This window comes from Lasiosphaeria miniovina, assembly GCF_030549165.1.
Source record: "Lasiosphaeria miniovina strain SMH2392-1A chromosome Unknown B0T26scaffold_1, whole genome shotgun sequence".
NCBI classification, from domain to species: Eukaryota; Fungi; Ascomycota; class Sordariomycetes; order Sordariales; family Lasiosphaeriaceae; genus Lasiosphaeria; species Lasiosphaeria miniovina.
This window is the reverse complement of record NW_026848220.1, coordinates 4134555-4150149: the sequence shown is the minus strand read 5'-3', so window position 1 is coordinate 4150149 and position 15595 is coordinate 4134555. Positions and strand designations below refer to the sequence as shown.

General features: G+C 53.5%; 4 protein-coding genes across 4 annotated transcripts; 2 read left to right on the top strand and 2 right to left on the bottom strand.

Annotated features, from left to right (window-relative positions):
• Positions 1-1265: 1265 nt before the first annotated feature.
• B0T26DRAFT_670478 (uncharacterized protein) lies at positions 1266-2831 on the bottom strand (the record flags this gene model as incomplete). The annotated part of the gene is made up of 10 exons (XM_060439181.1): positions 1266-1304; positions 1348-1398; positions 1504-1507; positions 1629-1632; positions 1872-1983; positions 2049-2074; positions 2121-2272; positions 2505-2621; positions 2711-2726; positions 2798-2831. 10 exons carry the CDS (start codon positions 2829-2831, stop codon positions 1266-1268), a joined length of 555 nt encoding a protein of 184 aa, XP_060303023.1.
• A 145-nt stretch (positions 2832-2976) lies between these two features.
• Positions 2977-7118, bottom strand: B0T26DRAFT_687309 (kinase-like domain-containing protein). The gene is made up of 4 exons (XM_060440933.1): positions 6993-7118; positions 5850-6801; positions 4055-5786; positions 2977-3992 (listed from the first exon to the last, which is right to left on the bottom strand). The coding sequence occupies exons 2-4, from the start codon at positions 6617-6619 to the stop codon at positions 3435-3437; spliced, it is 3060 nt and encodes a 1019-aa protein (XP_060303022.1). The 5' UTR covers positions 6620-6801; positions 6993-7118; the 3' UTR covers positions 2977-3434.
• Positions 7119-7726: 608 nt separating this feature from the next.
• On the top strand, positions 7727-8465 carry B0T26DRAFT_634208 (optic atrophy 3-like protein; the record flags this gene model as incomplete). Its single annotated transcript, XM_060436604.1, has 2 exons — positions 7727-7792; positions 7884-8465. The coding sequence occupies 2 exons, from the start codon at positions 7727-7729 to the stop codon at positions 8463-8465; spliced, it is 648 nt and encodes a 215-aa protein (XP_060303021.1).
• Positions 8466-9042: 577 nt separating this feature from the next.
• Positions 9043-10106, top strand: B0T26DRAFT_746094 (uncharacterized protein; the record flags this gene model as incomplete). Its single annotated transcript, XM_060444655.1, has 3 exons — positions 9043-9139; positions 9202-9547; positions 9680-10106. 3 exons carry the CDS (start codon positions 9043-9045, stop codon positions 10104-10106), a joined length of 870 nt encoding a protein of 289 aa, XP_060303020.1.
• Between the last annotated feature and the right edge of the window lie 5489 nt (positions 10107-15595).

Genomic DNA, 15595 nt, shown 5'->3' with positions numbered 1-15595 from the left:
GCAGCCCAATCGAACTGGCGCCTCTTGTCGTCGTCGTCCATTGGAGGGACCCCGCGCCGGATTCGTATCGGTCTAAAATCCGAGAAAGAAAGCAGAGGGGAGAAAAGGAGACCGGGCTGGTGAAACGCCCTACCATGGAAGGTAAGGTAAATCGGCTAGGAAGCAAGTGAGACATTGCTTCGGATGCCGGTGAAAATGAAATAATCAGACAGAAGCTCGATTACACTGCGCTGCTGCAATGGCACGACAGCGACGACACATAGGCCCGACGCGATGCATTTTAACGCAGTCTAACCGAGCCTGTACGGAATACAAATACAACCAGAAAAAACCAACCGACCACTTCTCTACCAGAATTGAATTGACCCGGGTCTGGTGGGCACTTGTTCAGCCGCATCAGCTCTCCAGATTATCGAAAGACGGCGCGGCCCCAGGTGTGCATGTCCTGGGCAGTCCCGCGAATCGTGTGGGACATGTAACCCATCGCGCTGCTTGCCTCAACCTGGCTTTCTCGCTGGGCTCACTGGCCCCTACTCGGTAGGGTGATAAGAATCATGAGATATTCGGCACTCGGTATTCGTACATATCTATGATTCTAGACAGATTGTCGCTGCTTTTCGGGGTCTCCACTCTCCATCGCGCGACGGACGGAAGGCCGACTTCACCTACAACCACGACCTTGAAACAGATTTGCCTAGTACGTAAGGTAATAGGTACTCCGGCATTGCTATTACGTACATACCCACGGTCAGGCAGTTAACTAACCTCCATGCCAATGGAGGTGAGCCCAAGCCAAGATATTGGCTGCTTGTCCGACAAACTGCATACACGACAAAAAAAAAAGTCGGTGTTCGTCTTCCCCAATTCACCCTGAAATATGCAAGCCCAGTCACAAAAGAAGCCACCCCCCTCAAAAGGGGAAAACAAAAATATTTCTCGTGTTCCCATTCCCACGAACTCTGCGGGGTTTTCTTTTTCTCTTTCTAGCTCCCAGGGTCCAAGACATGCACCAGCCAGCCACGGGGTTTGGGATGGGGAGAGCATGCGCCGTGGAAGCGCCAGAAACGCCTCCGAAATTTCCAGGCTGGCTTCGGGGGAGCCTCTGGGCTCCCACCTAGAGATTGGATCTTGAGGCGTCACGTCTTCTACCATTCCCCCTACTTTGTACTCCGTAAAGCCAAATTAATGACGCCTTGCTGGTGGTGGCACGGTGGCCAGACCACCGGGGAAAAAACCCACCTCGACCCCTTTTGCTTCACCTTGAACTAAAAGTAAGGCGAGAGGTATGGCATGTACATGCCAGACTGGCAGGCAGTTCTAGCCCGCTCAGGTAATGTGCATACATACCTTATGTAGTAGTAGACCGGTTGTCACCGTGCGGCCTACGAACGCCGGCGCCTGCAAGCAGAAAGGGGTCGTCAAGCAAGTTCATGCTGTACCTTCCTCTCTCTCCCATCGTTGGTCCAGCTTCGCTTGTTTGTGTCCGCTGTCGAGGTAACATACAGAACTGGCAGAAGAAAGCAGAAGATGTGAGAGAAAGCAAAAGATGGGAGAGAAAGCAAAAGAAAAGGGGGCGCCGCCACAGTTGGGACGAAATTTGGAGGCGTTCAGCCCCACCACTTACGTACCTCACTGGGGGAAGGGGACATATATGCACGCACACAAGCATACATGCATTTTCAGGAACGTGGCTTGTCTGGGAAACTCTCACGTACTGCGCGAAGTACGTGCAGAATAGGTAAGCACCTACCTAGTTTCTTGGTTGCCTTTGGACGGTGCTGTGATACTAGAGGTTAGGTGCCGATACTAGGTATGTACAGCGAGTATTTGGGGGGTGACTCGAAAATATGAAATCACGCCCAATGACTGACTCAAGACCATGGTAAAGAGACTCAGAGAAAGACATATCTGGTTCTGGATGAAGCGATGTCTCACTGCATCTTCCATGTTATCCCTCTTATGGCTGATCTTCAAGCCTGGGAACTTGGGTTTGTCCATGGCATTAGGGTTGTCCAGGAAGTGGCAAATGGGATCTTCATACTACTTACTATGTGTGCATCAAATGTGATAGACACTGTTTCTTGTTTCAGAGATGAGAAACCCGGATGTTGGTAACTAACTTCGGCTAGTTCTTGACATGAACATGACAGCGGGTATTAAGTTAATCGCCTTTGAGAAGCTAACCGGGTCTGCATTTGACGACAGCAACGTGTTCCAAGTCAAAAGCTCAATCGCGATGCTGTTTAAACACCAGCCTGGCTGGATGGAGCAGCTGGCATGAATAAGTGGTTAACGGAAACAATTGATACACAAGTTAAATCTTTCTATATTCCGTACAGGTGCGTAGTAATACAAAGTTGGGAAGACCCAACCCATCCGCAGCCTTGATAAGATTCTACCACCACCCTCCTACGCAACTTAACCCTCCTACATAACTTAGAGCGCGGGCCATAGGACTTTCTCGAGGGGTAAACGGTACGCTCGAGACAGCCTCAACATGCTACACATCCGCCGGGGTGTGGGATGCTAGCATGGGGAATTCGTAAGGGGCGAGGTGGGAAACATAGGTAATGCCAGCGGCGTGCGTGACGTAGAAAGCATAGCGCGACGCGATGTCTTCGCTAAACATGGGCTAGCCGTCGGGGTTTACTTCGGCAGGTGACAGCGGGTATTAAGTTAATCGCCTTTGAGAAGCTAACCGGGTACTTACTCTCTCAGATCTAAGACTAAGAAATGTTGAGATATTGGCTTTGTCAGTAAGGTTTGGGCAACAAGAGAGACAACAACAGAAGGGTACGAGAGAACTTGAGTTCTCTACCCGCGTGCGACATAACTGTTTCGCCGGCGTAAGTTTGTGGCACTCGTCTGTCTCCTCTACCCGTCTCCGTTGGTGAATGGCTTTGACTAGCCTGTCTATGAATAACGACTGGTTACACCACGCACACCAGAGACGAACAGAACGAGACAAGAGTGAGATGAGGCAAGCAAAGAGCGTATGTATGTATACGGATATATACTTTATGTAATAAGTAGGTAAGGTAGGCCGGTAAAAAGAGCTAAACAAGTCATGAAAGTCGTATAGCGCAGCGTCGAGGAAGCCCAAGAAAGTTACCAAAAAAGGAGAGAGGGGAGTGGAGGTATTATATCCAGCCAGCCAGGTCAACTCTTCTTCTCCAGCCAGCGTGGCCTCTCTCCCTCCCCCTGTCCTTAATACCGTGACGACCACAAGCAATGAAATATTAACATGAGGAAAAAGAAAGGGGGCAACTGCCCCCTTCTTCTTCCCCGGTATCATCTCTCCCCACCTCCCCATAATCTTCCAACCGCAGAGTGACCAGCAAAATAACAGAAACCCCCAAACGCCATTCTGAAAGGGAAAACACGCAACCCAGCAAGCCCGGACACGCCGCTAGAAAGAGTAGAAGAAAATCCTGTTAGCTCCGCTGCCGTTGCTGTTGCCCCTCCGACTTCTTTGATTCGTCAATGTCGGGGCCCATCTCTGCCGGCTTTCGCGGATCAACGTAGGCCGACAACCGCTCGTCGCCCCAGCATGCGCCGATTGTGACCCAGACGTGCTTGGCAGGTATCTGAACGTTGCGCGTCTCGCGAATGCCTGTCCAGCGGAGCCGCTTGTCACGGGTCATATCGCTGTTTCCAATTCCGTCGTTTGCGTTCCATTCCCTGATAATATCACGGATGAACTCAATCTTGCGGCGAAAGTGGTTGGCGGCCGGGATGCCCTGAAGCTCGGGGCTGATCTCTGGCCGGCGCCGCGTCGGATTACTGGTACTGCGGGTGCCCGCCCGAGGCGGCGTGGCGAAGTTGAGAAGGGTCTGTAGCGGGTACGAAAGAACTGTCCTGTCATCCAGCGCCGACTCGGCGAGAGACCCAGTCTCCTCCAGGAGCTTAGCGGCGCCCTGGGGCAGATGCCAGAAGTGGCACCAAGTCGCTGTCGAATCAAGCACAATCTTGGTGTGGTCGGGAAAGTTGAACTGTGTGCTCAATGTTAGCAAACATATCCAAAAAGGCTGTCGTGTGTAAAGTGACTTCTTACCTGCATGTGGCCATCGCAGAACATCCAGCAGCCCACGTCCCCAAAGCGTTGGTAAAAGGTCACGATGTCACTCGGCGCAGCTGTGGGATCCGTGATGGTCGGGGCTCGGATTGGCGATTCGTCCACTTGTCCGTCCATCTCGCGCCCGTACGTAATCATGTAGTTGGCAAACTTCTTCCAGAGCACGATCCGCTCTCGCTTCCGGTGGTCATATATGTCCTTTCCAGCCAAGAACTTGCCCACCGTTCCGTCAGAATGGACCGGTACGAGAAAGGTTTCAGGCGACGCCCGAACCCGTGAGAAGCCCTCAGCCCCGTTGTTTTCGTAAAAGTAAATCCCCTCATTCATGGGGACGATCTGATGTCTGTCTAGATACGACGGGTCTTCTTTTCGCTGGCAATGTCGTTCGGCACCATGGACAAGCATACATGCCGGTGGCAACAGGCCTGTCTGCGATCCGGTCTGTGTTGGCAGCCCGCGGAGAATGCACCCGACGCTACCGTCGTTCAAGATATACCCTAGGCCAAATTTGTTGGTGTAGTCGACCCACTTGACAACAATGTGAGGTGGAGACGGCGTCTTGTCTTTGGAAGACAGGATTGCCATCGATCGGGAATTGAGTGCCCTCTCCAGCTCCGCCTGAAGTTTGTGTAACCGATCCAGCACAACATCTGGTCGAGTTCCAGGGACTGGTTCTTGGTACTCTGATGGGCTGAACAGGCTCATCTTCTCCTCTTGAACCCTAAGCTTCGAGATTACTGGAGCCGGAGCCTTTTTAGGAACCTGCTCCTCCGCTGCAGCTGGAGCGGGCTGGTTCCGCATGGAAGTCAGTTGATTCCGGAGGCTACGGGTCGTTGTGCCTCTGAGTCGCGGGGCGGTCTCTTCAGTCGGTTGCTGCTCTGGTGCAACTGGAACTTCCCGCTGGGGCCGCAGACGCAAACTGCCGGCAGTTTTGGAGGCCGGCTCCGCGACTGATTGGGATCGGAATATACTAGCCGAATTGGCAGGCCTGTGCTGTGCCCTCTGCTGGGCAGCAAAACTCTGGGGTGGGGCACGGAGGAGCCCAGATGTGACTCTCTGGGACTGAATGCTTTGGCTGAAACTACTGAGCTCGTCCGTCTTGTCTAAAGACTGAGGGGCTTGCTGGACCTGCTGGGTTTGTTGCGCTTGCTGGGCTTTCGCGGCTTGCTGGGCTTGCTGAGCCTGCTGGGCGAGCCGCATCTGAAGCTTCTGCTCACTCCGGATCTCGTCAAACGGACGGTAAACAATTCCTTCGGCCAAGGGAATAGCGGGTGTGAGGCCGTTCTGTTCCTCTTCGGCCATTTCTCTCCAAATATTCTTGAAGACGAATTGCGAATGACACCATGGGCCTACACCGCATTCCTGGCACATCTCCTGGACGTTTCGAAGATTTAGCGCTTCCATCTCGGCGTCTGCGGGGGGATCGTAAAAGGCGGGACTTTGCGGGGGAGATTCTCGGAGTTTGGGTGAGATATCCGAAGCAATGGGCAGATAGCCAGAAGTGAAGAAAGGATGCTCGACAATCGTGTCGGGGTCTGGCCTCTTGTCGGCATCTTGCAGCATTGTCGCGACAAGGTCCTTGGCCTCCTGGCTAATGTACTTTTGTGAAGTCTCGGGTGATGGCCATTCATAGTCTCTGTCCTTGGCGCGGCGGTAGATTTCGTCCGTAGTTGACGATTGAAAAGGAGGTTTGGATGTGAGCATGGCAAAGCTGTAGTGTGTTAGTGGCTTCTGTCTCAGAAAGATGCCGCGACATGAAAGAACGAGGGCTTACACAATGATTCCCAAACTCCAGATGTCCACCATGTGGTCGTGGCCCTTCTTTCCCTTCTCGAGGATCTCCGGGGCGATATAATTGGGTGTTCCGCATAGAGTCGTCCTCCGCATAATCTGCATGTCCTTTCCTGTCAGAAGGAGGGCAGCCAGACCGAAGTCGCCAATCTTTGCGTTCATGTATTTGTCAAGAAAGATGTTGCCCATTTTTAGATCGCGATGGATGATTCCCTTGGCGTGCATATACTTGATGGCGCCGGCAATCTGGATCGAATAGAAGCGCACCTCGGGCTCTGTCAGACCCTTGCGCCGCTTGACCATATCCATAAGAGAGCCATTCGGGCACAGTTCCAGGACGAGATAGGTGCAGCTCTCAAAGGTGAAGGCGCGGTGAAACTGGACGATATTCTTCTGGCGCATCTTGGAGTGGATCTGGAGTTCGGTCTGAAACTTTTGTTCCATCTTGGCGGGCATCTGGCTCTTGACAATCTTGAGAGCGAATCGTTTGGACATGCCGGCCAGCTTGCCCTCGTAGCAAATGGCAAACCCGCCCTTTCCTAGCATCTTGCCGACTTGGTAGACGGCGCCCTCCTTGCGGTCGGCGCTGGGCGGCTCCGTGACATTGTTCGGGGGTGGGGGTGGATGCTCCTTGTCCTTTGCCGACTTGAGTTGGGCCGCTGCCTTAGTCTTCAGCTCGTTCACTCGAGGCGCTCTCTGGGCGTTTGCATCGCGCGGCGATAGCGCCTCCATTTCGAGGCCCTTAGCCACCATCTCGTCTTAGGCGCGCGAAGAGGAAACGGGAAGGCTAAGGCGGTAGGTGTGGTGTTCCTTTTCTTCTTCCTCTCCTAGTCGGATCACTGGCGACAGGCTTTTCGATGGTCGATGTCGATTGAGAAGCCCAAAACACGACCAAACCTCAAAGAAGCCGACGAGTGCTCGTTTCGAAAACTAGACTAGTTTTCCGCGTCGCTTGTCAGGAATGATCTTTGGAAGTGAGATGAGAGTAGGAGCACGGTAACGGCAATGCATTAGATTCGGGTCGAGTCAAATATTCCGAGTGCATCGGATGCAGGAAGATATACGGAATACGTGCAGAAAGGGCGAAAAAGTTAAGGTCGACGAGGGCATCAAATGGGAAACTCACTCTCAACGCGTTCCCGGGCATGCAGAAACAGTCTCGGGAATGGGGAAAAGATCGCAAAGTCAGCGGCGGCGACGGCGAGGGGCGGAATGCTTCGCAGTGGCAACGGCCGAAAAAGGCGTATGCTTGATGTTGGAGCTGGACTGGTCTGGCTTTGCCTGACCGAAATTGCACGGAGCGCATTGTTTGTGCCTCGCCTCTCAGTCACCGGAGCAACCGATGGTTGTTGCCTTTTCCAGACCAATTCCCCCGCCAAGCCAAGCCGTGCAGGGGCCGCAGAACGAATCGCAGACGCTCCAATCAACAGGCCTGGCCCTTAACTGCTCAAGCACTGAGCCCAATTTCCTGTTGACGCTATTGGCTGCACACCCTCCAAACCACCGACACCCCCCGCCAGTGCCGAACTACGGGCCTCAAATCCATACCAAGTAAAGCTCGACCTGGTTTCAAGTTCCAGATTCTCTTCCGGGTCTTGCCAAGATACCATTTTTATGTCGACACGACCACCATTCTTTTGCCGAACGCTTCCGATATAGACGCGACTAGCTGGACAACGCTCGACCATATGCAGAGAAAAAGCGAAAGATGACAGCCGTTGCCTTCCGATGAACGCAGGCGTGCAAGACGCCTATCAGCTCTGTTCGGACCACCTTCGCATTAACTCCACTGCCATCTTGGATTCGCAATAGCCTGCCAGCCAGCCCGTGGAGGTAGGCGGCACTCGAAAGTCCAGCAGAATGGTTGCATTGCCCTTGTTCAAGCTTGTGTCGTTGTTCGTGCGGCACGTCTCCAAATATGGCGCTGTTCGTGATCCCCTGTTCCATCGCATTATCTCCTCCAGAGCCGAGCCAGCCATAGATGTTTAGTTCTGACACTTACTCTTCCATGTGACAGAACCGCATCAAGCTCCAAGCTCATGAACACCCCGGCTTCCGGCATTTCGCTGCGAGGTACGGCCAGATGATTCACCAGCTCAACATGCGCATGTCAGTCGCGCTACTACGCAATACGGACGCCGAGATCAAGGCCAAAGAGAAGGCCGAGGCGCCTACGGTTAAGACAAAAGAGCAGGTGACGCGCGAGGAAGGGCTGCGCGCCAAGTACGGTACTACTCCCAAGGAATCTCACCCGGTCCGGGGAGTGCCGGCCGGGAGTATCTGGAGGCGCAAGTTCAGGGCGCTGCCCGAGGCGAAAGCCGTCGACCTATTTGCCGACGTCATTGGTGACGCCTTCATTCTGGTCGTGGCAGGCACCCTGATCGTCTACGAATACTATCGGTCCTCTCAAAAACCCGACGCGACAGCAGAGAAGCTCAAGGAGCTCGACCAGAGGCTAAAAGAGCTCAAGCAGAGAGAGGAAGAGATGGCCGAGGCCGAAAGAGAGCAGCGCACTCGGGTCGAGACCATTGAGGCTGCCCTGAGAGCCTTCAAGGATCCAAAGACGAAGCAGCCAATCTTGGCGACTCCAACACCTTGAGCTGCCGTCCAAAAGTCGTATATACCAACAAGTGCCCAAAGACCCATGTGCTATACTGTAGCCGCTGGATACCAGTCTCGCCTGGGGATTTTCAGGTGTCATCGTCGTTCGAGGTGGATGTACTGAACTAATGTTGGGAGTGTCCTCGGGGATGCTCAGGGGTTGTCATTAGGCAACTACTGGTAGGCTAAAGTGCCTATAAACTCCTGTTTGCCTCATAACGTTGTAAGTTATCTCGAGCGTATTTGTACCTTGCTTTAAGAAGCACTGGAAAGGAAACAGGAAGGTCCGAGTGCCGTCGCCAGGCTTACGAGTTTGCGAGGAAGGAGCGACGACGTGGATGAGGCTTCCAAGTCGTACCTGCGCGCCAGAGATCTGTCGTATCTGGCAGCAGCAGGAGCCAACCTGGCCAACCCAAAACACCAACTCTTCTCAGGAAGCAAATTCATGAAATTTAGACGATACCCTCCTAGTTAAATTCCAAAACAAAAACACTCCTCTCATCCATTTTAATCCTGTTCCCTATTCCTGACGAATTCTTGGTCGAGTGTGCGATTTGCAGGTTACGGAGGCCAATATGACGAATTTGCTCTGCTCGAGCTTGCGACAAAGCAGAATATGGGCGCCGGTTGCTGCCCGGATTCTGCAGACCGATCGGGGACAATGGAAAGGTGGTAAATTTACGGTGTCGTGGAGAATCCTCAACCCGAGACTGACTACTAGCATAAATACACAGAGGCCAACTTGGGAGGAGCTTGCGACCTGGTCTTGTCGCTACCGCAGGCATCCTCTCGGAGTGAGTACGACGAGCACGAAGAACAGCTCAGAGTTGTTCTACTTGCTCCAGCAGACATCGGGAGAGCCCAAACGACTCACCGAACCGAACAGCTCTGTGATTTGGAAGGAGATAGTAGCTACCCAGCACTCGCCTTTCTCTTTCTTGACGATGACCACTGCAACGACGACGACAACGACGTCAACGACATGAACAACGACAACGATGTTGACAGAAAGGAGGGCAAAAATGGTAGTGGCAGCGGTGGCCCGGTTGCCATGGAATCGTTTATGAGACTTCAAATTGAGTAAGTCCTTTCCTTCTTTCTTCCTTCATACCCAAAATTACATATCTCTACCATGTACACCCGCTCTATTACGAAGCAAAGAAAAAACCAAGGAGGACAAACCACGGACGCAAGCCTGCTCACCATCCACAGACTCATGAGCCGTTCTAACAGCAGCAACATGGTCCCCATTATCCCGCTGAACTCCCCTAACGCGCTGGGGCCGACGCTCGAAACATACCTAGCGTCGTTCGCCACCCAGGACCGGCATCAGCAATCTCGGCCAGTAACAGTCGATGGCGCCCGTGACCTGCTGCCCTTCTGCACCGCTGACGCAGCGGGCCCTCTACGAAAGCACTCGGTCGACGTGCTGAGCGAGCGCAGCTTGAGCTTCAGGGAGCTTCTGGTCAACACGGAGAGGGCGATGGTCGACGTAGACAACGGCGAAGACCAAACGGGTAGGATAGGGCTTAGGAGGGGCGGCAAGGAGAACATGGCAGACTTTGCTGCCAAAATGGGAATCGAGCCGGCAGACGCGGAGCGATTCCTGTCATTCTGGAGATACGAGTTCGCAATCTGACTAGCTTATTTTGGTCAGCGTCTGTCCGCCCTCTTTCCTTCGGTCTTTTTTCTTTTTACAGGACACTTTCGTCCGGGGTGCCATGTTGCTAAACTCGTAACCTCACCTATATTCACACCAGCTGCAGCTCCGAATCACACTGATTGAGAGCCAATGTGCAGAAATGTGATGCCTGTCATTACCGCAGCAAAACGCCCTTGTGAGCTTCTCTTCTGGCGAGGCTCGCGTGGAGACACATCCTTATCCGATCCTTGTGGGCTGGCTACCTACCCGGAACCTGCCTTGTGTTTGCGGTCTAACCAAACCGCATAGGACCATGGCTTTGTTCCTACAAAGGAATATAAACGGATTATCTCCACACATAATCACCCTCTGTCCTGAAGCAAGGAGAAAGGCGTTTCCCTGGCTTATTTCCGCGATGCCTTGCCCTGCCCGGCATTCGTCCGTCTCTTTTGCTACGCCGGGGGGTGGTTCGGCGATACTGACTGACTTGGGGATTGCGCGGTGGTGCTATTTAGAGATGGAGAGCCGGGGACGGGCTATCTCTTAACCGTCCGGAGGGCGGCCGCTAACCGCCTTCTCGAGCAGCTAGCTAGCTTCCTTGGCTAGCAGTCCAGGCGTTGAAGGAACACTTGCCCCGTACATATGTAAAAAGGAGACGAGGATTGGGAAACATTGGATCTGAGTAACCTCGTTGGGTCGTTCATGACGAGGGAGAGAGCTTGGGCTGCCAGCCACTCCTCCCTGCCAGCTGGCTGGCTGGCTGGTAACCGAATTCGAGTGACCGTGTGGTGCGTGGTGTGGTGAAGAAGTGGATATGTGTTGCTATTTTAAGGAACGTTCTCTTTTACGCTATGGACGCCGTGGCATGTATGTGATGTGTGATGCGGCTGCAGCATTGGCCGAGCCGAGCCCGCATTTCCCTTCTTTCTTTTGCTTTTACCTTTTGCAAGCATTACATGCAGTAGCAAAATCATGGCCCGGGAATATGTATAAACTAGGCCGAAATAAACCCACCCAAGCAAACCAAACCAAAGCAAAAGCACAACTTATGATTTGCTGCGTGCAGCTCGAGAAGAGCATTAAAAGTGGTGCCCGTCCACTTACGCAGGAGGTCTTTTTTCTGTCCCTACACAATAGCAGACAGTCGTGCATTGGCGCATCGTGGAAGCTAATGTATGAACGCATGTATGTCAAGTCCCTCGTGCAGATACCATGAATTCTGGAGTAGCGGGAGGGATACTAGTGTATAGTGTAGGTAGAAAACATCGTCGCCCTTCCTCGGATTCGCTGCTGGTATTTCGTCACAACTTGGAAGTAAAAAAGCTTGGCGCCTGTTCAACGCCAGACCTAGAAGGGCATTTGTCTGCCTGCCAGCTAGCCAGTCACTCCTGATGAGAGAGAGCAAACAGACTACCTAGTAACGGCAACCTTTCCGTAGTTGTATCCTATTGCAAAAGTACGGATAGCAGTTCCAATATCGCGTGTAATAAGAATGCCGCTGTCATCAACTTCCTGCGCCTGTGTTGCTTTGTGCTGTGATGTGCTGTGATGTGTTCACTGTTGGCAGAGGTGCATGCCAGCAATAGAGGGGGAGAGCGGCTCCCCTTCTGTCACACATGCACACACATCACTTCACTGTTACGCCTGTCAAAAGCAGGTAAGGGAGCCATGTCCCTTCAGAAGGATGTAAATGGTGATGAAGAAATGACACGAAATAGATCTCGTCGCCAACCCCGCGCTGAGAGTTGGATTATTAATTCACTGATTTTATCAGTACATACGCTGATGGATACGAATACACATGGAGTCTGAGCGCTCAAGGTATTTTATTTCCGTCTGATGCGATGCGATGCGATGCAGCGATGCAACGGCGTCGCCAGCCCCATTCAGAGGCGGGGCGAGGCAAGGCATGGATTTCTTGACGGGTAAGGGTTATCAACCGCAATGAAGGTATCATTTCCGTTTTCTGCCCGTCTACGTGGAGACGAAAGCTGGGAGGAGTAAAAAGGCTCGATGGTGTCTCGAAACAACCCCCAAGAAACGAGGCGGGCGGAAGGTGGTGGTGGTGGTAGTGAGGGGGTGGTTAGAGTGTGTGAATGGTGAATGGTTGCGTGATGGTGATGGGCTTCTGTGTGTGACCAGAGTTGGGCACCAGCAGTCAAGTCGGAAAAAAGGTCGCATCAACACTTCACCACCAGCCAGCCAGCCAGCAACAAGCTAACGAGCCAGCACACCCAGCTGCTGCCCTGCTTTCAGTTCGTGATTGATGCGTGATGGCAGGGACAGGCTATCGTAGTCTAGAGGTTGAAACTTGGGGGGGTTGCCTGGTGGCAGCGAAGAGAACCCGAGAATAAACGGCTCCAATTGCTTGAGAGTTGCATATTTTCTCCTTTGCTACGTACGGCACATGTTTGTTTCCTACGGAGTTTAATTGTTGTGCAACGACGTTGGCATTAACCCGGTGCGGCGCGACGCGGCGCGGTGGAATGGGATGAGAGGCAAATGCCCGCGGTGCGGGGCGAAGACGTTCATCGGGCAGGTTTACGTCTTGGGCCCCAGGTGAGGTCCGGCCCGGCCTAATTCGTGGCTTACGACAATGCGGGGGCCGATTCCTTCCTGGCAGGCAGACCCCAGAGGGTGGGCGGCTGACAGGGCAGGCAAGCAAAGGTGCGGCGGTGAAGCCGAACTTTCAAAAGGCCGGTACGGCTGCAACTCGACAAGGGATACTCCGCAGAGAACTAGGAAGGTAATTTCTGCCATGCATTTCATTGATTTTTTTTGCCGAACATAAGAGTAGTACTTGGCCACGAAAATAGACCACACTACCGACATTCAAGCACTCTTGCAACCAGTCACTAGGGGGGCTTCAAGTTGTTAGTGGCCCTTTGAAAGCATTGCCACGACAAAGATACAACATAGCAAACGCTCGATATCGGTTATCGCAACGCCGAGCCATGCAGGCGTGGACGCGAAGTTGCTATGACCTTGGCAATCACGATTGCGACTTGAAGAACCGGGGCCAAGCCTGACAAGAGCATCGCGCTAGTGTTAGATAGGAGGCTCGGGGCCGAGAGAGGAAGATACAACCTGGAATAGATTAGGTGTTTGCAACCATGTCGTGAATCCGGGATCGGGATCGGGAGTCGAAGCGGAAATCTGCGGCCGGACCGCTTATCACGTCTGGTCAGCAATCCGCGTCCTGCGCTGGGAGCTGTGGGTAGTGCTCTGATTTATAAACTCTCATAGCGAGTTTCCAGGCTCTGTGAGCATAATGATGGTGCTGCGGTCAGCCATTAGCGCAGCAAGACATCATGCAGGGCGATCTTCGTGATCAGTTTCGTGAACTTTGGACAACGGTGGACGCTAGCCATGAGCGGCTCTTGATTGGAGGCATCGTTTTCCGTGATTCGGCCCACCCCGCATGTAGAGATCCAATGGCTGAATAGACCCTGCCGCCCGGTTGAGCGATAAGCAGTCTTTTGATATTGCTCGTCCTGATCCCCTTCGATGCGCATATGCACAGCGAGGCCAGAGCGGGCCGGGTAATCATGGCAAAGTGAAGACGATCGTGAGTTGAATTGACAGTTGACATGACTACTACCGAGCTGCCGCTCACGCTAGATAACCATCTGCGCGGTGTGCAGCGTCGACAATTGACGGCGGGATGGCAGAAACTCTCCATGGTCAAACTCAGCGCCTGTGTGATTTCGCTCTCACTCGCTCGCTCGAGTCAATTGCGCGTGGGGTGTCATCAGCGGCATGTGTTGCTGCGACTGTGAGTGACTCGCCGAAATCACGAACTACCTTAGTCGCAGACGTGTCCACGCCATAGTGACACTTGTCATATGGAACATTGGACGATGTGCTTGTCATCGCAAACAGTTCTTTCCAGGGGCGTATTCCGCAATTGGGACTGAAGCGCGAGTAAGGGTGAGGAAGGGAGTTGAGAGGGTTCGGGATTTCATCTCGACCTCGCCAAAACATATGGGAGCGCGAGATCGACAGATTCACAAACACACCACCAGCTCCCGTCTAGTCACATTGATGTTTTAGCCACTTGAGGCTCTCTTGACATGTCAGAGCATCGGGCAGCCCAAAAAGGCGTTTTAACGTTTCTGCATGAGGAACTGCCCTGAGAGAGCATCGCGATCGAGGCGTAAATGTATCACCAGAACAATCTAAGGCTGGGCTTCAGTCTGAGCGAGCCTGCGCCGCTCGACGACGGCTCAGCTGCTTGAAGTTTATTAGGAAAAATGGTGGTTTTTGAGGGGGCGGGGCGGGTAGTCAAGTCGCGAGTGGGAATGTCGGTCAAAAGTGGGTGGCCCGCAAGAAGCACGAGCCACTTAGCGCCGGCCCCACCTGCCACCCCTGGTCTTACAACCCTGGCCCGAGCTTGGTCTGATAATTCCCGTCAGCCCAGCGCTCTCAAACCGCTTGCGCCTCAGCAGGCCCACCAGTGGTGAGGGGCCGGCCTGATCGCCAGTCTCAGATTCGAGATTTGAGATGCGATGGGACTCTTGGTTACCTTTGTCAAAACCTGCGACGCCTGACCATGGGCAGCGCTTGGTTTTTCCCTTGGCGACAACGAAGGGTTTTAAATGAAGCTCATCCTGTACTCAAGGGAGGGAAAGGGGAGGGACAGCATGTACTGTAATACGAGGATTTTTGCTGTCGCCTGTGTTGACGACCTCAGGAGGTACCAACCTTGGGAACTTAACGGAATAGAGGGGCATGGTTGACGTGACCTAGGTCGAGTGTATTGCCTGCCGGACGGCAACGTCGGTCTGCAATTCTTCTTCCGATTTAAATACACTGCTCAGCATGGATGACAGAATACGCATTCGGAACAGGTCTAATTGCGAATCTGGAAGCTTTCGCATCGCGGGCATTTTCCGGCCACCGCGCCGCTCAAGGTGCATCTTGAGGCTATTGGGACCTTGGGTCGTCTTTATTTTTCTGGCCTCGGATTGGCTTCAATGTGTGCTTGGCGATGAAGTGAGCAAAGTTTGTTCGGCCCCTAGTCACCTGGTGGCGGGGGACGTGAGGGGCCTCGCTGGTCACTCGACACTAATGAAGCGCTGAGGGGTTACAGAGTCGCTACAAGATCCCTGGCGCGGGGCCCGCACACCCTGGCTGCAGGGACCCCTGCCCCGGACGCAGTGGGTTCGCGGGTTAGGGCGTGATTGGCCCCAGTGCGGGCTGTAGCCGCCCACTCTTCGCCAATCACACGGGACGGGTCGGCGAAAGCACTATTTTTCTCTTCTGGGCAAGTTAGGTTCGGATTCAACGACATTCGCCCTCCACTGAACTGCCCATATTGCTGCCAAGTGGGCTGGTGAGCCCTCGCGACAGCACCCGATGCTGGGCTCGCCGCCCAATACAGCGTCCAAGTCGCCCCAGGTCCAATGCTCCAGACGCTCGCTGCCTTTGCCCAGTGGCCGGCCATGGCATGGCATGGCATGTCAGGCGGGCCGCGGCAGGTAATC

What these genes read in the sequence shown, in the direction of transcription:
- B0T26DRAFT_687309 (XM_060440933.1), bottom strand. Translation starts at nt 6,619, where the DNA reads ATGGTGGCTAAGGGCCTCGAAATGGAGGCGCTATCGCCGCGCGATGCA. An exon ending in TGGAGTTTGGGAATCATTGT is followed by an intron (nt 5,787 to 5,849) that starts GTAAGCCCTCGT and finishes AACACACTACAG; the next exon opens with CTTTGCCATGCTCACATCCA. An exon ending in TCTGCGATGGCCACATGCAG is followed by an intron (nt 3,993 to 4,054) that starts GTAAGAAGTCAC and finishes TTGAGCACACAG; the next exon opens with TTCAACTTTCCCGACCACAC.